Source organism: Falco peregrinus, chromosome 3 (genome assembly GCF_023634155.1).
Source record: "Falco peregrinus isolate bFalPer1 chromosome 3, bFalPer1.pri, whole genome shotgun sequence".
Lineage (NCBI taxonomy): Eukaryota > Metazoa > Chordata > Aves > Falconiformes > Falconidae > Falco > Falco peregrinus.
Genome location: NC_073723.1, coordinates 20,952,069 through 20,974,621, shown reverse-complemented (window position 1 = coordinate 20,974,621; position 22,553 = coordinate 20,952,069). Strand labels below are relative to the sequence as shown.

At 41.2% G+C, this 22,553-nt stretch overlaps 1 protein-coding gene across 1 annotated transcript; it reads right to left on the bottom strand.

Moving 5' to 3' along the window:
- Window positions 1–5,318: 5,318 nt before the first annotated feature.
- TNFRSF11B (TNF receptor superfamily member 11b) lies at window positions 5,319–21,946 on the bottom strand. The gene is made up of 5 exons (XM_005241201.3): window positions 21,682–21,946; window positions 11,920–12,289; window positions 8,119–8,313; window positions 7,583–7,807; window positions 5,319–6,443 (listed from the first exon to the last, which is right to left on the bottom strand). Exons 1-5 carry the CDS (start codon window positions 21,709–21,711, stop codon window positions 6,055–6,057), a joined length of 1,209 nt encoding a protein of 402 aa, XP_005241258.1. The 5' UTR covers window positions 21,712–21,946; the 3' UTR covers window positions 5,319–6,054.
- Window positions 21,947–22,553: the final 607 nt, after the last annotated feature.

Below are 22,553 nucleotides of genomic sequence, written 5' to 3'. Positions count from 1 at the left end.
GCCGGGGAAAAGGAGGAAGAATGTTGTGTGTCCTGGCCATCGCTTTCCGTCTGCGCAGGCACTTTTCTCTATGCCTCTTTAACACAAATGCAGCTTCTGCTTGCACTTTTTTCTATGCCTGTTTAATTGAAATGCAGTCGCTGCCTGCCCATCGTTCTGCAGCTGTTTAATACGCACTCAGCCGCTGGCGTGGCCCCGTTCCAGGCTGGAGGCTGGTGTGTGTCTCCAGGCTGAGTCAGGGCCCCTTCCCGGCAGCGGGTGGGTAGGAGCCCCTGAGGCTGGGGAGGAGGGAGCCCGTGCCTGCTGCCTGTCTGTGCTGTTGGGCAAGGAGAGGTGGGCACCAGCAGCTTCAGGTGTGGCAGGGAAGTGAAGCAATTGTCTGCCCCCAAAGGGATCGTCTGGGTGGACCATACCATGAGGGAGAGCCAGGCTATGACACCACGTTTCACAGAGACGTCTAAGCCAGTGATGGGGTGAGGAGGGAGGGATCCGGTTTCAGCACATAGACCTTTGCAGCCATTTTCTTGGTGGGGCTGAGCATCCTTGTGCTGAGTTGAAAGTGTCCAAGTCCTCGGAGGGTACAGAGAAAGCCTGGGAGCATCAGCAGGTCACCACTTCTGCACGTAGGCATTGAAGTGCTCTGGTGCTGCCATCACTTGCCTGTGAGCATCCTCTATCAACACAAAATCACCCAAATGCTGACATGGGGTCTTTGTCATTAGCTGCCAAAGAAACCTCTTCTTTTCTAAGTACTTGGGTTTTGCGACTGTTTCAAGAGAGAAAGTCTAATTTTGAGGCACAAAATGTAGTTTTTCTGCATCGTTCCTCTGGCTTCTTGAGGTTTCAGCATGTCAGTCCACTTAGACTTTCAAAAACACGTCTCAACAGCCGTAACTACCTATTCCTTGTATCCTTGTGCTGGCTCCCAACCCACGCGCCGTAAAACCAAGCTGCTCTTCTCTACCTCATGGAGACGGGAATAGCCCGGTTTCCCGCTGGCTTCACCGGCCTGCCAGCCACTCTTGGCTTATTTTGTTGCAATCCAAAAAACACACCCTTCTTCAAGCATTGACACATCTCCCGAGTGTGGACACCCTTCCCGAAAACATGGGTCTATGTTAGTCTTCCTTAATCCTGCCTGGGAGTGAGCAGCTCCTGCAAGCCTACTGGAATTCAGGCACCTTCAGCTTTGTGTCTGCCTGTCCCTTTCAAATAATGCAAAGACCAGATCCATCTCCTACTGACACTGAGTTTCCATTGCATTACATGGGATTAATCATCCTTTAGGATATACTGTTCCACTCATCTTAAATGCCATAGGCAGAGCTGAAGCACAACACAAATACGAAACCATCGATGGACAGAAGTCTTGTTTTGTGTGCTGATGAAATTCTGCACATCCAGAATTATATATATCCTAGTTGCCAGAAAGTTTATTTATTTATTTCAAAGTGGACGAAGAATTTCCTTCTTAGATAAAATAAAAAAGGAGAAAAATATTCTCCAGAAAGTTCTCTCTTCACCGTTATTGAACCACGCCCTGTACTCTTCATATAAGAAATATTGCCAAAGCCACAATCTTTCATCATGTGGTTCCTTTTAAATAAGCTCCTAGGTACTAAAGGTCAGGAAGATTTTAAAAAAATAACCTGGTAGTATGAAAGAACTTTTTTTAAATGCAAAAAGACAAACAGAGGAATCCTACGCAAACTTGCCATAAATACAAGGGATGAAGATGATGATGAGTGGAATAAACGACATTTGCATTGCATTCACCTGCTTTGTCTCAAATTTTGTTCAGTTCAAGACTCTAATATAAAAATAGAATTACTCAATTTATTGTGATTCTGAGACCATTCTTACACCCTTTTCCATAGATTTGTCTGTCGACTCCGCTGGGAATAGTCACTTACGCAATGACTACAGCCTTAGCTTTGTAGATATTTTTATCCCTCCTTACTACTGAGCTTATGGCCAATATTGGTTCTACCATCTAATTAAGGTGAAGGAAGAAAAATGTAAAACTCTTTCTTTTTCAGTTATTTTTGTTGATTTTTTTTTGCTTCTCCACATTATTTCAACAAAGAAATATTTTGGAGTGTGGGTATTTCCTATATTTGCCATTTGTCCAAAGTGTAATACTTTCTGATAGCCTGCAGAAACTACTGGTTCTTTTTCCTATAAATATTTGCTGATTTCTGAGCCACAGTTTTGAGTTACTTTAAGGCTGAAAATTTGGGCACTTTGATGGTGATTCACCTGCAAACCAGATACCTTTGCCTTGGAGGTGGCAATGTTGATCCATACCAGGAGAGACAGGGTGGGGGTCTGAGGGTGATGAAGGGTTTGGTTGAACTGAATTCATCATCACAGCCTGCCAAAGCCCCCAGCACAAGTTATAATCATGGTGTATGGGGGCTGCATGCGTATGTGGTTTGGTTACAGACATGTGCCCATTCCTAACTAATTATTTGAACCTTTATTATCCAGCTCTCTAAACGTTCTAAAAACTATCAAATACCTGGGTTTTGTTGTGGTTTTTTTTTTTTTCAAATGTTCAGTCTACAGCAGACCATACTATTTATCGGTAATTTTACTATGAGAGCATCTATGAGTCACAGTCAGGGACATGGAATCTGTTGTGCTTGGTGATGCGAACAGCATAAAAAAAAGGAAGATTAAGGAGCTTAATATCTAGTTTCTTGTTTAATTTACCTCCTACCCCAAAACATGGTATATTTTCTGGGACACAAAAGACTGCCTCACTGGAGGACAAGTGTGTATAAAAAAAGATCTAAAAAATGGGGTTGTAGAAGATTTTGAAATCATCAGGTTCTGCTTTAAACCCATGGTATTTTTTGATAACTGAGGGTCGTTTCCACTCTTTGAGAGCACAGTTGGACAGACAACAGCTGAAGGACTTGCCTCAAAGCCCATCTCACCGTCTCCCTCAAATATTCCTGAAACTGCTTTTACTTTTTCTCGGTGAAGGAGAAGCCGACAGGGCAGGACAAACCCCAGCATGCCCTGGGCAGCAGAGGCAGTGGAGGCAGCACACTCCTCTCTCCTCCCATTCCTCTCCTCCTTTCCACCCCAAGGCAGGGGCAGCCTCACTGCTGAGGGGCTGGCAAAACATCTGCCTTCCCCTGGGTCTGGTTCACAGCCAGGCTGGGAGGAGGGCAGGCACTGGTACGCTGGCAGGTCAGGGTACCCCGCGCACAGCATCCCTCTTCATGTCACCCCCAAGGCCCAGCTCTGGCTGGTTGTCCCCAGCCCTCGCGCCTCCTTCCTTCCCCCCACCTCTGCCTCCCCACAGTGGCATTTCCTCTGTGCCACGGACACGGGGACCCCTCTCCCACCTGCTGCCTGCCGCACACCTCCTCTTTCCTCCTGCAACCTTCCCTGAAAAACAAACTACCACCCCCAAACCCACATTTTTTCCAAGCAACCCTCCCACTTTCTGTTTGCCTCACCCTCTCCCTCATTATCCTGGGTCTCGCTTTTGTTTGTCTTGGCTATTTTGGGCTGGAGGCTCTTTGGGGAAGGGAGTACGGTTTAAGTGTCGCTTGCAGAATGTGAAGTGTTCGATTCCTTCCAGCTGAGTGAAGCTGAATTGATAAATGAGGCATAAACTGGCTGAAAAGTGTCTACCTGAGCGTAGGCACCTGGTTAGCTGAATCAGCTTTCACCGGTATAATCTGTCAAACAGGTGTAACCTTAGGGGAAAAAAAATAAATCTGTTTTAAGAGGCACAGGTAATAGTTTAACGCTAAAGTTTCCCATGAAATCCAGTCAAGGCTATACTGTAGTGAAGTACAGCATGTTCATATGGTACCTATAGCATAAACTATACTCTGTGACTCTGAGCACCTTCTTCAGTATTGTCATTCATGAAGGACCACAAACATCTAGTGTCATTTACAAGAAGAGTAACATATAATTAGTTGGAATATTGAAGAATAAATGTATAAAACAGTACCATGTACTATGAAGCACCTATGCTTTTCTCTAGCCAATAGCTTACAGTGATTCCACTGATACATTTTTTAACTATATTACTACTGTATACTGCACTACCAATTACTAAATCACTGTATTAACCAGAACTAGTGTAGAAAGGATTAAGATGGAAATGTTTATAAGAGGTGTGTGGGATCCTCTTCATTTGACTGCCAGTAAGATGATTATTCTCATTTTAATACCTACAACACTCCAAACCTTCACACCTGGCAGAGTCATGGAAACATCTGGTCTCTATTTTGCTAATTTGAGACCCTGTTGTTATCATCTTTTAATTATATGTAAAAACAGTTTCTGTTGTAAAATTATGTAAATATTTCAAATGAATGAACACAAAACTGGGAATTTTTTGTGTGTGTTCAGCACCATTTCTCAGCTACGCTGAAAAATGAGATGCTAATAGCATATGAAATATAAAAGGGACTTTATTCCTCTTGATACAAAAAGTGATGTGAGAATTCAGTGAAAAATGAAACCCAAGTATTTTAAAGCAATATGTACTCTCTGTAAGGAGAGCAGCTGTGATGAGCACCTATCATATCTACCAGGACTCTCTTTCTCGTTCGTTGCTTAAGATCCTCTCATTTGTAATAGAGGAATATTGTCATACAAGGCTAAATGCTGATGGCTTTTCCTTCCTTTACACACGGGAGAAGAATATATTGAATACTCCAGCTCTGTTCACACGTGGTTTAAAGAACAGGAGTACAGTCTTCCTCTGCAGCCACCAAAGCCTTTGGCTTGCACTGTGAATGATGACTGGCCCTTAAAACTATGTGAGCTTTTGGTAACAGTACTCCCTGTTGCCTTTTTTGGGGGGCCATGTCTTTGCAGGTGTCTCATTCTGTAACTGAGGGCAATGGTAATCTTTTTATTCTTTTTTTTTTTTTTTTTTATGTGACCTCTCTGTGCTCCCTTCCTTTAAACATCATGGCAATATGTGAGGCTTTCCAAGCCTGTCAGGGCTGTGCATCATCTTTCCTCCATGAAATTACAAGCTGTGGTTAGGGCAAAGGTTGTGAGCTCTCCAAGAATGACACTGGGCCAAATGTGTCTATGGTTGTATCACAACCACCTGGGTCCTCTGAACTAGGACCTTTAATACTTTTCACCTTCTTTCACACCTGTACAGTGACCATGAAAATCCAGCGCTGGTCAATATTTACTTGGCTCACATATTAACTACTAGACCAGACAGGGAGTAGCACAGAGCCAAGCCCAAGATAAGGCATGAAATCCACATGATCTTTGTTATTAGTTCCTATTTCAGAGTCAAGAGTAAAACACCAGTCAAAAAGTAAACTGAAAAATTTAATTGTTTTATAAAATAAGATTATGAAATTCTATATAAAAATCCAGCTTCTTAAATATGGTACATTCACTTCCTCACAGAATATTTAAATATTCAGGTCACTTATGCTATATTTTCACCGTATTTGAGTTAAAATCATTGGATAAATTAAAACATCCCTACCAAAAGATACCACAACTTATACAAATAAAACTAAGCAATAATACTTTTTTAAATACAAAATGTAAAGAAATTAATAACTCTTACAGCATGCTACAAAATTTTGCCAGAAAAATATATGGGATCATTTTTGTTTAGCTAGAAAATATACAGTGTGCTTTTCATTTCTCTTCCTAAAATTCAGTCTCATACAATTTCCATTTAACTTAATAAATATGTACAACAAAACTGTTTATTCCTCAAAGAATATAAATAGCAAATACTGGAGTAGAGCCTGGTCCGGCATTCTTTTTTCATCTAGTGACTACAGTGGGGCTTTTCAACTCTTGAATGTGCAAAAATGCAGAATCAGGCTCTTAGTGTTATCAACAGGGTAATAGCTTTTACAAAAGTGATTTTATTTTTTAAAAAAACTCCGACAACACTGCAAAAGACTTAGAGCTATTCCAGTCAGGCATTTCTATAAATAGTAAGACATAATGTAAGGAAACAACGTTCCAGTTTAATTACTGCTGGCAGTAATTAGGGGAAAATAGTCAGTGGAGAATTAAAAACATCTTGAATTAGACACATCTTACTTTCACTGATTTAACTTGGTTCCCTATCATTTCTAAAAAGAGTTTCTGGTATAATCTATACATTGTAAATCTGTGAAGAAACTTAACCACCTTCTTCAGACTTTGAATGGTTCGTTTTGGAAAATGGTATGTTTTCAAGTGTTTCAGTCCATAGATTAAACCTTTAATGGTGTCTTGGTCACCATTCTTTATTCTCCACAGATTGAGAAGCTTCAGAACTTGCTCTGTAGGTTGACATAGTTTCATTGTGCGCTCGATATCCTCTTTTCCCACTTTCTTGCCTGGTAAGCTTACCATCAGTGTGTTAAGATGTTCAAAGGTGAGGTTCAGATGGCCAATATGCTTTAAGACACTATTTTCGCAATGATCGATATCTATGGAAAGTGAAAAGAAAGGTAAGTACAATGTATTACAACTTTACCACAGCCTGCAAAAAGCTTCCCAAAATTCAAGGTGAATATTCTCTCCCATTTTTTTTTTTTAATTTTATTTCAAATAATTCTCTCAGCAATGCTTTTTCTTTAGGCTCGTGAAAACACTTAAGAATTTAATTAACTTTGCAAATACAAACAGCCTCAAATTACAGACTTCATAGCAAGTATATATTCCTATATGCCTGATTCATTTATCTTGTAAAATGTTTTGTGTATGTGTTAGGGCTCCCAATATTTGGTTCAAGTGAATGAAAATTTTTCTCTTCTTCTTCAGAAACGTCTAGGCGAGCTTTGCTAAAATAGTCATTTTGGTTTTTGAAGTATACTAGACACATCACAGCCTGACATAAGCATGCACACTAAAAAGGAGAGGGGAAAAAACCCCGTGTCTGCAGCATTTTTCAAATCTGTTCTGAGCGGATGAAAGGTCGTTCGAATGTGGTGGTTGTTGATGATGGCTTACATGAAAAGACTTGGCCTGACTCTCATAAAACACCTTGGTGTTAACACTGCAGCACTATTTCACCTTTGACACCTGTCTTGGCAGATTCAGCACAAACAAAGCGGTGAATTGGCATGACAAATAGGTACCAGAAGGCAAAAAGAAGGGAAAGCCTGTCTGTGTATTCCTCAGTCCCATGTGTCCCCAGTCCATGAATAGATGTTCTAGTCCGAGCTGTCAATCTCCACTTTACAGAAGACAAATTGCACTCTCAGTTGCAGGCATCCAGCTCCCTCTAACCTCAACAGCCACTGCTCAGATACGACAGTGAGAAACATTTTCCCACTTGATCAAAATTCTTCCTATGTTGTGCACTCTCAAAAGGCAATCCTGGCTGTGACACCACACACGCTCCCGAAGGGGCTACAAGTCTGGGAAGAATTCAGTGACCAGAAGCTAAATTATCTTCCTGCTTCCCCTCGACTTCACTGTGCTTATGGCATCGATAAAACGCAGTCAAACCCTGCAGGTCCTCCTCAAAGCATAATGTATCACCAGGAGGTATTTGATCCCAAGCAATTTTTAAAGTGCCATTTAGAAGGTTGCTTTTAATATACATGCTATGAAAATAAGGTACCTTGAATAATCTTCTTGACCATATCCTGTTCCTTGTTTTGCTGCTTCCATAATTTCAAAAGCTGGAAGGTCTGTTCCTGAGAACTGTGCCTTTGTTTAATCCTTTCGATATTTTCTGTGCTAACCTTTGTCCCAGGCAAACTGTCTGCTAGTATGTTCAGCCAGTTAGGTGTGAGCTGAGTAGGAACAGCAAACCTGAACAAAGCCTCCTCACACAGGGTTACATCTGAAATGAGAAAGAGAAAAGGAATGTCAATTGGTCTGATGTTACCCTGCCCGTCTCAGAAAAAAAAAGCAAGCAGCAAGGATAAGAAGTGTTTAAAAAACAAACTAACGAGTGATCTTTACAGTGCTGGTGCTCTCTGTGCTTGAGCTCCATTTGGTCTGACCTACAATAATTAAAACTGTACTATAGCCATCACCATAGCAGGCAAATGGCTAACAAGCTAGATATTTTTATCATAAATGCTGAAACACTAATTTTAACTATAATTAAAGGTATGTTTTCAGAGCACTTTTCCTTAATAAGATACATACCTATTCCACATTTCTGAGGTGTCATATCTGCATTTTCCTGACAGACGTTGTCACGAACTGCATTTCCCTTCAATGCTGTTTTGAAACCCAGTGCGCTACAGTTCGTGTGCTTTAGACAGGCTGCTTTGGATGATGTTTCATTTGAGAAAAATCCTTCTGGACATCTCTTACATACAGTGTCACTCTCAGGGGTACCTGTGGAAACAGGAAAATAATGCATCCAATTACATATAACTTCAACTGTGAAAAAAATACAAGAATACAAAAACAGAAGAAAATATTCCTCTCCAAATTGTCATGCTTCTGCTTTTCACATTTCTGATATAGGAAGAAATCACGCTTAGGAAAAAAAGCAAACCCAACACCTCCAATTTTGAAAAACAAAACACGTCCTTTAAGAAAATGATGCTCCTGCTGGAATAATGGAGTAAATAGTACTTTTACATATACTTCTTGCTGAATTTAAAATCAGTAATAACTTATTAAATCAGTAATTTAGTAAAGTAATATCTTTAAATCAGTAATTACTTGAGTCTACTTAGACGTTACATGATGTCTGACCTTCATCTGTCAACTGTAGAAATGTTCTGTCAAATAATTAAACGGCACGAGAAACTGTTCTAAATTTTACTCTGTAGTATCTGCCCAGAACCTTGCTTGAATGGATTACTTTAGTTCTAGCTAAAAATACAACCCAACTAAATATCAACTGAAGACCCTCTGAAAAGTACTTTCCCTGCTCAAATATTAAATTATACATGAAAATAGAATTTCAGTAAAATTATTGAACTTTTTTCTGGGCTTGAATAAAATATTATTAAAAGCAAATAAAATCAATTTCCAATATAGCAAAAATATTTAATATGCATACGTATGTTTTGCTTTGTGTTTTATTTTTACACAGCATAGTTTTACTTCAGAATCAAAAATATAACACAACAACAGAATGACAATACATGGTTTTATCACATTGACAAAGAGCTAGACAATTGATGCATGAAACCTGAAACAATGCAAAATCTAACCACCAGTGGTAGGAAAGCAACAGCACCAATAATTGTTGAATTTTCACTCTTAATTCATCTTTATTCAGTCAACATTTAAGCAAGTGCCTGAAGTCTAATATCTAATATTGCATTAAACATGAACTTAAGCACATGCTTAAATTTTTTTGAAATATTTGGAAAACATATTTGAAGAAGAAAATGCCTCCATCTAGTGTATTTTGGAAGTATTTACATGTTGATGCTTATTTTAATGCTAGCTTTTAAGTAATTTTATTTATTTTGTGCATTTCCTTAGAGAAAAAGAGTATGAATCTCAAGTTTTACACCAGCTGTGAAATGAAGATTAATACTTGCATATACGTGACCTAGCACTTCTCTCATCAGACAACAAGTGAAAACAAAGAAGTTTTTGTTCATCTGAAAAAACAGAGACTGCGCATTGCCAACCCCCCCAAAATCCTCTGCTTGTTGCAGCCAGCACCCCACCTGCAGCAACAGTGTCTGCCCCTGTGTTTTCTTGTGCAGTGTGAGAGCATCAAAACTCTCTCGGGGCTGCACAGAACTCTGGCCAAGACCTGTACCTGAGCCGGCAGTAATGACCTTTCCTGAGGCATCTGAATTCTTAGCAGCTTTCCCTGCTTCAGACACGCCGCTGTTGTGTTCTGGCAGCAAGGAAGGGGAAGAAAGGAGAGTCCCTGCAAACAGTGCGTTGTTCTGCTCGGAGCTTCCTCTATAACCTTTGCGGCACAAGAGGGAAATAAACTGGGTAATCCATCAGCATTCTCAGGGTTCAGCACAAAGTCACCTCCCAGCTTTACCACCTTCTTCTTCGCTGCTTATCTGGCCGGTCTTGTTCAGGGCATAAACCACCGCAGCCCATCTGCCTTTCCGCCGCTCCCTCCAATTTGCCTGGAATCCCCCATTCTCCCCAGGGAAACGGCAGCCGCCAGGAAGACAGTGCCTCCTCATACCGGTGCTGCTTCCCCAGCGCATTGCTGCTAAACGCTCTGCCACATGCAGGGCCAACCACAGCAGAAAGGAACAAAACCTTTATCTTGCACTCACAGAAGGGGACTACCAAAGTAAAGTGATCTGCCCAACGTAATCATGAGCAACTGACAGTGGGGAAACAGATTTCTAATGCTTTAAGCTTTAAATGAGACTTCTTGTGTGGCAGTGGAAGCATATTTTTCTACACTTAGGTTTTACTACACTTGAATTTACATCATTACAAAGTTCAAGGCAGAAAGCAGGACACAGTTTGGCCCATGCTTATTAAACTCTCAATTGATGCCTCACCTCAAAAGCTGAGTATTGACACAGGGGTATGCAATTATTTTTACATCTTCTTTCCTTGTTTGAGGTCTGCTTGGGATTACCTGGTTCGTTCTGATAGTCTTTTGGAAACCAACTTTACGATAAATTACACAATTCAAAAATTTATCTTCTTCCAAAGTTTGTTTCATTTTGAACACAGGGATTCAAATTTGCCTGCCACGGTTTCACTGTGCTCACAGAGATGCAGCAGGCTGGTTGCTCAGACAATTTAAACTTCTTTGTTCAGCTCCCAAGTGGTCTTTCTGCGAACTTTGTTTCTGGCCCCTTTTGACTTGCTGCCAAGGTACGGTGGAACCTCATTAACCCAAGCCCCTGGGTATAACAATTTAGGTTAATGAAGGTTTATAATATGGAAATGCGGTAGCTGCCAGTGGAAATGCTTAACAGTGGCAAGGGCATCAGGGTAATGCTTAGGTAACCAATTACTCAGGGACTACTGAGCAGCTACAGCAGCGACACTCCTTACGTCAAAGTTGTCCTCCAGTGAGAGGTTCATAACCCAAGAAAGGACTCCCAAGCTGTCATGTGGCACAGCTCTCAAATGTACAGGCCAACCAGCTCTAGTGCTTCTCACTATGTACATAATTCCTAGGGAAGTAATTCTGTAGTCTGGAGACTGGTTGCCTACGGGTTTGTGTCTGAGATGCTTTGATTTTCCATATTCCCTTCCTCAGTACGCTTCTCCAGGCAGTTATCAATCTCTGTACAATGACAGTTTACAATTCTTTCAGGCTGTATTAAATACTGGAGCTAAACTGAGCCCTGACATTTGCCAAATGATAAATGATGTATTTTGTTTTGAGAGAACTTATTGGTTTAACAATTTATGTTGTCTTAAATGAATACACTCCACTGAAAAGTACCACTTCGCTCTGTATCCTCACGAGACACACAGCACAACGCCAGCCTGCTTGACAAAGAAATGGTTGTTTGTTTCATAATAGTAACAGTTTCCCTAAGAGTTCCACTTAGGATGCTGATAATTAATTATTACCACATATTGCTGTGATGCTAGAGCTGTATTAATATTGTTATAATTATACACTTGGTGTCAAACATGTAGTGCTCCTGGTGTTTGTCAAGATATACAGTTGTTTGAAACAGCAGATTTCAAAATGAAAAACATTATTATTTATCACACACACAAATACTACATTCCAGATAATGTTCCTTTAAAAGAGGCAATCCATCATGTTTCTCATTAGAGTGCAATTTGCTACATTTGCTACTGCCATTAAGTTATATATTACAGTAGGAGCAGGGTATTCCGCTGAGAAATGTTCCTCTGGCTACAGTCCAAATGATGCAGACTAGGAACAGGTTCAATTGGCTTTACAATTTACTGTCCTGTAATTTCATCCGGACAAGGCTCTTTCCTAATCTTGTAAGTGCTACGAGTCATTGATGTGCGGTAGAGGTCTAATTAAGTCTGCGCACACTGACAAGCGGTACGTACCTGGCTGCGCAACACCGAATCCAGGAGGACACTCTGTGTGCTTTAAACAAAACTCAAGCTCCAGGTATCTGCCTTCGATGCACTCGCAGACGCGGTTCTGTGTGCTGGTGCACTCCTGCTTGATGTACTGCAGCTCTTTGCAAACGGTGCTGCAGTACTGGCATTCATCATTGCTGTTCCACTCCTCAGCATAGTACTGGTCCGGACACGGGGCACACTGCGTCGGGCTGGTGGCTGTACAGTGCTGCTTCACGTAGCTCCCAGGAGGGCACTGGTCACACAGCAGTTGACGAGATGTCCCTGGGTCGTAATGGGCATACTTGGGGGGAGAGCTGTCCTGGATGGCCCACTTAACAGAAATGTCCAAGAGCTAGCAATAGGAAAATACAACATGGCTTGCTTTAGTTCTGGGGAGCACCGTGGTCACACAGAAGCCTACATTTTAATGAGTTTATGAATCTAATCATGTCACTATCTTAAAAAAAAATGTTTGCATTAGAAATTTATAAAATATTAACCAGTTTCCAGACTCTCCTATGTCTGTCAGAATGGGAAATTTTTACGATCTTATCCAGCAAATCTTCCTGCCACACATACTTCCTTGTTCTTCCGTAGGTGTAGATCCTATTCTTGTCTCATTTACACGCATTCAGTATCACTGGGCAATGACCTTTTACCGCCTGGCACCACAGAACCTGGCCAATTAGTTTCACTGGTGACACGCTCGATGTGCAACAAGGTGGGGATTATGCACTCCTGTGTTCCTAAGTATCAGTACTTCAGATGCAAAAGAAATACTATCTCAGCATACAAATCTGACCAGCATACCGCACCATTACCACAGATACCTTTAAAGGTGGTTCCTTACAATATTTCTTTTCACCAGCAATGAATGGCTAGAACAATATAGGTTTCATTTTAATGCTTTCTATTTAATCTTGCACTGCAAAGCAGCAGCTCCAGGGATAAAACGTGGCAGCTACATCAAGTATGAAGATGCAGCTTCAGGCAGAGGTAAAGAATGCTGCAGTTTATGAAGGGTACGTTGAAGATTTAATTGCACGAGCTGGAAGAGGCCAGGCTAACACTTTTGCTTCCCATATAAAACCACAGGCTTACAGCTGTTGTGAGGACCTGGCTCAGTACTGGCACACGTCGTGACCGCTACAGCCCTTCTGCTTCCTGCAACAGCCTGCTTCGCTGGTGCCACTTGGGATCTAGCGATCTGAGATGACCTTGCCCCTCTGCTGAAACAACCTCCGTATCACATCGTTTTGGTCTTGTAACTGAAAATTTGGTTCTGTGATTCCACCGGCCTATCAAAAAAGTAAGTCCTGGGTTTACTCCCTGTACACTGCCCTGAGCCCCACAGGGTCAGCTGCCAGCTCCCTCTGCCCATCGAGAACATGGCTCTGCCCCAGTGCTGCGTATCATTCAAATTATAGACCCAACTAACTTGTCTTTGTTGCTATTTTAATCCCAGTCAGGTAGCACAGAGTTGCCAATTCCATTTCAAGAACGTTATTTTCCTCTTTTCCAATGCAGATGTCCCCAAAGTGTGAGTGGAATTAACACTTTTTATTCATTCAGACTCTGCATTTCCTAAAAAGGTGTCATCTAAGGGCCTCACTTCTGTCACAGCATGGCACTTCTGAAGTGATAGTCTTATTAAGGTTGCAAAGGACAACTTAATCATTCATCTGCATTAACACAAGTCACAGCATTTGCACCAAGTAGTATTAGGTGCCTAAATTAGGAACTCTTACTGCTTAAGAAAATATTCTTAAGTGCATCCTCCTGTTGCCGGTCTATGAATCCACTTTTTATACAGCTATACTTAGACAGGCTAAAGAATGAAGTGCAGATCACATGGCTATTCCCCACAGCCTCTTTTAGTTCCCCTTGACTAAGGCCTGTAACTTGTTCTAGCTGTGATTTCTACAGATGGAGATCCCACTTTTTCTTGTGGTCTCAATGCACAATCTCTTCTGCTGTGAGAAATTCCTTACTAGTCATTGAAGTATGATGTACCACTCCATTTTCGTTAAATAACTGGATCCATTTCATGTGATCTATTTAACCAGAGGGTGCAGCACATTTTTTAATAGTGAATGGCTTTCCACTGATGAAAAATGCACCCACCCTTGGTAAATCTACAGCTATTACTCTAGTAATAAGGAAGTCCTGGTAATCCCATTAATTGTTAATGTGAACAGTCAGGTTTCCTTCTGTGTTTTTTATTCAGTAATAGATGATACAGCATCCCAGAGTCCAAGACTGGCATGGACACACACATTCCCTTTGCTGAACATAACAGACTGCAACATGCAGCACAGATGCTACAAAGATAAGCATCAACCCACATTTCATGCAGATGTCTGCGGAAACCCAAGACGATACCCAACTCAGATGAAAATCTGACACTGCGAAAATTATTAGAGACAGCAACCAGACACACGGGCAGCGTGTCCTTGTGCAGAAACACCAGCTTTCCTGCTCTGCAATGTACAGCTCCCAACAAATCCCGAGCTGTCACTGCAGCAGAATCTGCTCCTCTCAGTCACGCCTCTGCCCTTGGTGACACATTTTCAGGTGCTGAAAGGTTAGGCGGACCATTTCATGACTGCTTAACTCACCTCTGCAGGAGCAAGAGCAACAACATTTTCTTTATTTTCCTTACCCAGCTTTTTACATTGAAAATCATATATGAGACAAGTGAGAAGTTTTGCTGCAGGGGATGATTCAACATTAAAAATAATTCAAAATTGGTAAATAGGGTATAAGAGCATGGGGGTTTGTAGGCAAAAATGTTTCCTGAAGAACCTACAGCTATGTAAAGCAAGCCAATAAAAAAATGAAAACAATTCAACACAATTTGAGAGGAAATTATTTTAAAAAATTGAGAAAAAATAAAAAGAAATACTTGAACAATACATGTGTGAGATCATGCAAAGCTTTGCCTTTGGAAGTACCAACAGCTATGAACTGTTAATGGCAACCAGAATACTATTAATCTAAATAAACATACTCAGTAACCATAATAACAGGGTTAATAAATCAGGATCACTAAAAGGATGATCAGTCTTTGCATCTGATATTTTCTTTGTCTTTTTAAAAGAAAAGCACATCACGCCTGTCTTCTTTCCCAGAAACACAACTTGTATAGCTGCAATAATCCATCCATCAGTGGCTGAGCCATTTGTGTGCAGGATCCAACACCTTTATTTAGTAAACATTTATGACAAAAGATTCTTCAGTCAAACTAAAGGTATAAATTCAATCAGTATCTCAGTATTTCGCCAGAACATTCTTTACATATTTTTCAACATAGAGCTAGATTACCATTACCATTACTGTTTGATTACTATGATCCTACTAGTACAGTGAGCTGTTGCGGCTCATTGCCACAGGACATTGTAAATGGTTGAGTTCAAAATGTTTCTTGACATAGTAATGGAGGAAAATAATGAAGGGCTATTAAACATAAACATCATCTTTTGATCAGGAACCCCCAAACCACAATTTCCTTGAGTCTAGAGGAGTGTTTTGGGAAAATAACACTATTTTTCTGCCTTTTTCTTCCATCTCCTCTATGCACCAGTTATCAGCCCCTGCCATGGACAGCATATGGGGCTTTTTAGGACATTTTTTCTGGATCATTTTTTTCTTAGACCCAGTACAGCTATTAGTATGTAGTTAAGTACATTTCTAGACTCCAATCCCCAATACCACGCTTCTTCATAAGACTACTGTAGGTCCCTTAATAATACTTAAGAGAATAGATCTGCAAGATTGTCTTCTATGCAGACTGAAAACACCTAGCACACATGAGCATTCTGAATATTAATATGCAACCTGAAAATCAGCAGTTATCCTTGAACTGCCAAACTATCAACTGCCAAAGTAAAAGCAATCTATTTTTCAGAAGTTTTGCAAAAATGCAGGAAGAATAGTGTAAGGTAATTAAGTATAATTTTAGTTTTACTGCAGCAACTTGGCACAAACAGAAGGAAAGACTCTTCTTGTCCCACAGCTCACAGAATAAGTCAGAGGGGAATGTCACTAAACTGTCCTTTCTCCTGTCCTAAGACACACTGAATTTCTGCTTACATTAGCAAGTTGGATCACCTGTTACAGCAGATTTGTAGAGCAAAACAGATGGTGCCAGGCACCTGACATCCACATTATGCATGATTCAGAGGGGATATTTGGACTAACTTCAGTCTGCTCTCGTGGACTGAGCATGCATTAGTGGTTACAGTGCATCTGGTGCGTCTCTGGAGTCCGTCCCTGGATTTACTTTCATCAATCCAGTTTACTTTTGTAAATCCACTTTGTGCACTCCAAGTCTGCCCTGATGTGCAAACTAAAATACAGTAAGTAAGGATAATCAGGAGAGGCCGTTCAAAAGCGTGTTCCCAAATCTAATTAAAATGATAATTAAATGCATTTTATGTCATTCCTGACATTCTCCTCCTGAACTATGCTATAACCAACTTGGTAGCAGATTCTCAGCCACATAAAACCTTTGACTAACCTGAATGCCCATGTTTAAAGGTGGGCTATGTACTAAACACCTGAATCTCCACTGTAAGAAATGGCACTATTTGAGCACATGAAAATGCCATGATCAGAACTTACTAGTTCTGAACACTGGTCTTCCCAAAAGCTTCATAGAAAGCAGGATTTCTCCTATAATCATGCCAGCAATGGCTTGTTTTGCTTTTGCTGGAAAAGTTCGGCATGTTCCAGTTCGAAAGGAGAAAGAAACTAGAAGTCTGGCTTCAGTTTACTGGAATCAGAAGTAGGGACAATGAGCATGTTCACCTTTTAAGCCTTAAGAAACCAAAGCTGGAGTCTATCAGTGCTACACCTGGCCAAAGTGATGGATTTATCACTCAGATGATTGCATAAAATTCTGTTCATCCTTGTTTAGGAAAGGTTAATGCAGCCTGGAAGAAGTACAGAAAAAGTTTAGCAGGAAACGGAGTAATTAATCTTGAAGAGGTTCTTGATTTGGTTAATAGTTTGGCAAGTCAAAACAGTACCTATAGATACAGTACAGATAGACAGCGAACACACAAGAGAGAACTTTCTCCATTAAAGGATAATGATGGCAAATGAAAAAGGGATCCTCTCATCAGAGGAAGTTTGGGGACAACCTTTTACTGAGAAGCAGGTGCAAGAAAGCCAAGCAGTTTAAATATAGCGTTCAATGCATTTCTGAAAGCAAATACACCATTTGGTTTCCTGGAAGAGCTGGGGAATGGACTGAAAAGATCTAGGCAGCTTCTTTTAATTTTAAACCCTAAGCAAGTCCTTTATATCCCAACACCAATGGAAGCCAGTGATACTCAGTATCTTGTTCATCTCCAACAAATCAACTGCTATTCTGTTTCAGAGTGCACTCAATTGCAAATGATTTTCCTAGGGGTAGTGAAATCCAAGGCTCAGTTTAAAAAAAACATTCCCCAGAGTTGGGAGGTTTTGTTCTATGAGTATGAAATGCTATCAGTAACAAAATAATTACAACAAACCAAAACCAAAACAAAACCTAGTGTCATTAACTACATCTATCAACCCGTCAGGTGAAATTCAGTTCTAGTGTCATAGGCTCATTTCTGAGAGGACTGAAAAACTCAGTCCTCATCCATCTCCCTGGGACAAATCCTGGGTACCTCTCAGGATGGCTGTCTCGTGTGAGGAACCAAGATGAACTGTAAATACTGAAGTACAAGTCTAGTGTAAGTCAGTGTCATACAAGTAAATACTGAGAATTTATTCAAAATGAGTTACTCAAGGTTAAGAAACAATTCTTTCATTGTGTCACTCAACACATTAGACCTGAAGCTGTATTTTTCCATACTATCTTTATGTCAGCATGCATAATGCTAACATAAAAGGCCTGTGCATTCCATTTATTTGAGCCCTTAGAAGATGCTTTTGAAAGAGAAATAATGTGATTGTAAAATTTCATTTTAGATCTTGGGCATGAAAAAAGTACACGCCCTTTTCTTTCATCTTTAAATGTAAGGCAAAGAGCCACTTGCTTTTTCTTGTTGAATTAAAATGAACTGAAAGACAAAGCACATAAAGCAAAAATCCTTCAAGCATCATCCCCTTAAATCACTGCTTTGTAAAAGAAAAGAAAGTGGCTTTTCAGCATATGAAAATATTATTATATAGCTTGGCTTTGTGGTTTTGGGTTGTAGACCAAAGAAGAATGTTTAATTTGCTGAGAAAGATAAATCTGTTTCTGTTTTGCATTCCACAACTATTCCGAAGCATATTTTCCTGCGTGATAAGTAATCATTCAAGGCATCTGTCAGATTGCCTCTAGTGTTTGCATTGGGTTCAAAGTAAAACCTCCCAACTCTCTGCTTTCTACACAAAGTATTTGGACAAAGCTAAGGCAAGAGGCCTTCTCTTACCCTCAGCCCTTAGGCAGAATGCCTCACTGAAATCATGCACAGACCCCAGAGAAATCCCAGTGGTGAAATATAGCACTGAAGGATATTAACAACATTCTCCTAATCAACAACTTGTCAAATCAAAACAGTATCTCTAGATCCAGTATGTGACAGTGTCATTCTGGATCAGATCCATGGCCATCTATTGCAAACAACCACTGTAAAATATTTGTCATCGAGGGAGAAGTTACTTTCATCCACGTGGGAGATACTCAGCTCTCATTCTCCCCACCTTGCTGCTCTGGGGGGCCCCATGCAATCACCGAATGTAACCTCTGTGGGCCAGCGGCTATGCAGCACTGCTGAGCCCAGGAGCTGCCTCAGGCTCAGGTAGAGCACAGCCCAGGCAGGGCACCTTTCGGCAGACTGCAGCAGAGCGTCAGGTACACAACACAAGCTAAAATGGAGTCATTTTTGCTGGTTTGAGTTTAGCTTATAAAGCTGTTCCACCAAACTGTTCCAATGCAATCCGCTCACTTGGGACGTAAAGGAACCTACTTTTGTACAGTAGATGCTTCATAAAGTGGAGGCTGCTCCTTTACATAAGGAATGTGACTAGTGACTCTCCTGAGCCACCTGTATTCAAAGCAGGCTATCAACCACTGTCTTCATTTCTGTCAGTACAGCTGTATGTCAGCAATTCAGATCTCACAGAGACTTTGCAAGGCACCATTAGTTGTCATTCACAAAGCAATTTAGGGGTCTAAACTATTGTTTCATTTTCAGTGGTAGAAAAATGACACTCAGCTGAAGAGCAGTTTTACATCTTATCGAAGAAGTGCTAAATTGGAAGTCTTTGTTTCTATGAGTTATATTTGCCTTGAAGCATGTGGAGGAAGAAAGCAGAAAAGACTAACCAGGTATTCACCAGAAGATGTGTCTTATCCATAGCACACATTTTGGAACATTATTCACCAGAGTGACATCAAGATTTAGAGCCAACCCAAACGTGGGATGTCACCAAGATGACTACAGTCTGCCTTTGCACTGAACAGAATTACTAACAACTGACCATCCAGCTCGAGAAACATTATGCCCAGTATTATGGGCAAACAGGTGTTTTTCTCCAGGAAGACCGTCAGAGCAGCAAATCTACTAGCATAGAAGTTAAACACAGAAGAAACAAAATTAAAGTTTCTGTGAGATTTGAATGGTGGGTGTTATTTAAATTGTGACAATATCTTTTAAAAAATTTTCTGGTAACCTTGGTGTTTTATTTTTAACCAACACACATGCAGACAGACAGAAGGAAAGTCAGACAGAAAGATAACTCCTACCCTCGCGGGCTGCAAAGCCACCACTGCCTACACACAGCAAACCCAACAGGCAGGCCAGAAAAAGCATGTCACATGCGCCCAGAGATCCAAAATAGAGAAAGGTCAAGTTTAAGGGTCAAGATAGTTACGTGACAAGTAACGAGATCCAGCTCTGGGGAATTTCTTTTAATTCTGTCTGATTTCATAACACTTGTCTGTTTGTAAGCAGTTTTAGTGTTTCAGCAAACAACACGTACATGCATGCACCACCACAGCAGGTCCCCTTTCTGAAACCTTAGCAAAGAGGCTAAGGCTGAAAGTACATCATGTCCAAAGAGTCTTTTTTAGCTATGGTGTCTCCAAACTAGGTTTAAGGTGAGGGAGCCAAACATACACAACTTTGTACTGCTGTTGTGCCTCTTACAAGTTTTATAAAACGGGTACTAAAATTACTTGTCTGAGCTCTAGCACATCTGACATTACTTAAACTTCACAATAACTTCAAAAAATTGCTTTTAAAACAAAAAAAAAAAAAAAAAGGAAAGAAAGAATTGAATGATTAAGCGCTGCGGTATGTACACCACTGACATATTTCAGCTCCAAGACTCATCTGCCAGAGGATTACACAGAACTTCAACAAACACTATTAACTTTACAGGAGAACACGAACAAGCACATTACATTTAATCAAAATCAAAATGCCAATGTGATTATTTTATGACAGCCACAGATAAGAAGACAACCTGATAACAGGCTGTTGCTGAAATTCCCAGATTAACTTCCCGTGCTTTCATGTGACAAAGAAGGGACATCGTCATACATGAAATGAAAAAGTTTTCCTGTGTTTCAATTTGCTGACCACGAGCCCGACAATTTTTGCTTCCCTTGCTCCATTAATTACTTTGGGTTTGTTTCTCAAAAAGCTCTTTCAGAAAGTTGTACGGAGAGTAATAAACATGCATTACTCATCGGATCCTGGAAATCTCGTTGCATTTATGAAGGGCTTTTAAAATAAATGGATCTCAGTTCTAATGCTCTGCCACAACATTAATGCCACTGTACTCACCAAAACAACTCAGGAACAAGTTACTGTGCAGGCATGCATAACAGCCTGCTGTGAATATTATTTTTAATGTTTTTCTTTGAATGTTTTCCTATCCAAAAGATGAATAGCCTCTGAATAGATGTTACACAGTATCTGTCTGTAAGCAGGCTGTAATTAATCTGACATCATACACAATTCCATATGGCTAAATGGATTAAATGACATTTTGAATGATTTGAAAGATTTACTGCACTGCTATCATCTGTAAAGTTGCATCTGGAAGTATCTTGCTAAATCACAAAGTAAACAAAACCTTATTAAAGCAGAGGCTTATACCAGATTTAATAACACAACTTTTTCTGTAATAGCTACTGACACAGCTACTAATTCATCACTTTCTTGCACATGAAACTGAATTTTCTAAGCCAAAACAAGCACTGCACACTTGTGCTTTTTTTCCTGGAGTTTACAGCGGTTTTCCCGGGTAAGAAAGCCAGCCCTGTATCTGGGATACTGACCAGAGCCACTGCAGCAGAGATTACAGAGACAGGCAGGGACGGAGCTTTTGTAAAGCAAAAACAAACATCCCAGCCTACAGTTTCTAAATTGATTGCTAGATATAGTGTTTTGTGTCAGCATGGTATGATGAAGCCTTAAAAAAAGGAGAGAGAAAGACAGGAAAAAAGGTGAAAGGAAAGCAAATCGTGCCACTACCTTAAGAATGGGATGAAAATCCCTGCTGCTTCCCTGGAGCTGGACATGTCCATTGCACTGCAAACCTCACCAGGAAAGCTCGGTGTGATGAAATGAAAAGGGTTTACCCAGAAAATGGAGAGAAGGGGGGGAAAAGAACAAAAAAGCCCCAAACCTAAAAGAAAACCCAACCAAAAAAGAAACCCCAACCCACCAGAAGAAAAGCCATATGTCTTTACAGCCTGATCTCTGAAGCTGTAATGCATCTTAAAGCCTATCTACCTCTGAAGAGACTTACCACAAGCGTGCAGCACAGGAACTTGTTCATTGTGGTCGGTGGAAGAAACCTCAGCGAGCTGGGAAATCAGGCAGAGAGTCAGCTCCCGCTCCAGTCTCCTAGCAGCCTGCTTACATCCCCCAACATTAAAGACACGATATATATATAGTCCCGGTGTAACAGGAAGCTTTGGCTCAGCTTTGATCACTCATTCCCTACCATGACCAAACTTTTCTCTCTCTCGCACGCTGTCTCTTCCCCCCCCCCCCCCCCCCCCGCTTTTTTTTTTTTCCTTTCTTTCTTTCTTTCCTTTTTTTTTTTTAGGAACCTGTAAAACTTGATGACTTAATGGAACCCTTTGAGTGCTGTAACCACAGACTGGAAAATGCAGGAGGGAGTGTCAGGGGCTGGCCAGGGGAGGGTTTAATTGCGCTCTGGCTGGCTGGCTGGCTGTGCCCCCTCCTCTCCCCTGAGCAGCTGGCCCGGAGCAGAGACCAGCCACTGCCCGGGGACGCCAGCGGGTCCCTCAGCGTCCAGGGCTCACGGAGACACGGTTAAAAATCACTGCCAGGGCTCAGCATGGCCGCCCGACCGCAGGGCCCTCCAGCACAACCGGGGCTGCCGTTTCCATGGGAGGCAGCGGGCTCCTTTCGGCTCAGCTCCCCAGGGCTTTCCAGGAGTGGGGCTGGATGGGAGGAAAAGGCCAGGGAGGGTTTGGTGCAGGGAAAAGAGGATCCCGCTGGTTTCCATTCCCTGCTAAGGCAGGAATGCCAGGAATGGCCCCGTTGCCCCTGCCACTCACCAAGGCAGGCCTGCGCAACATGGCAGACGCCCACCCATGGCGGCTGCCCCAGCACCAGCCCTGAGGGGCTTTGTGAGGAGAGACCTGTGGG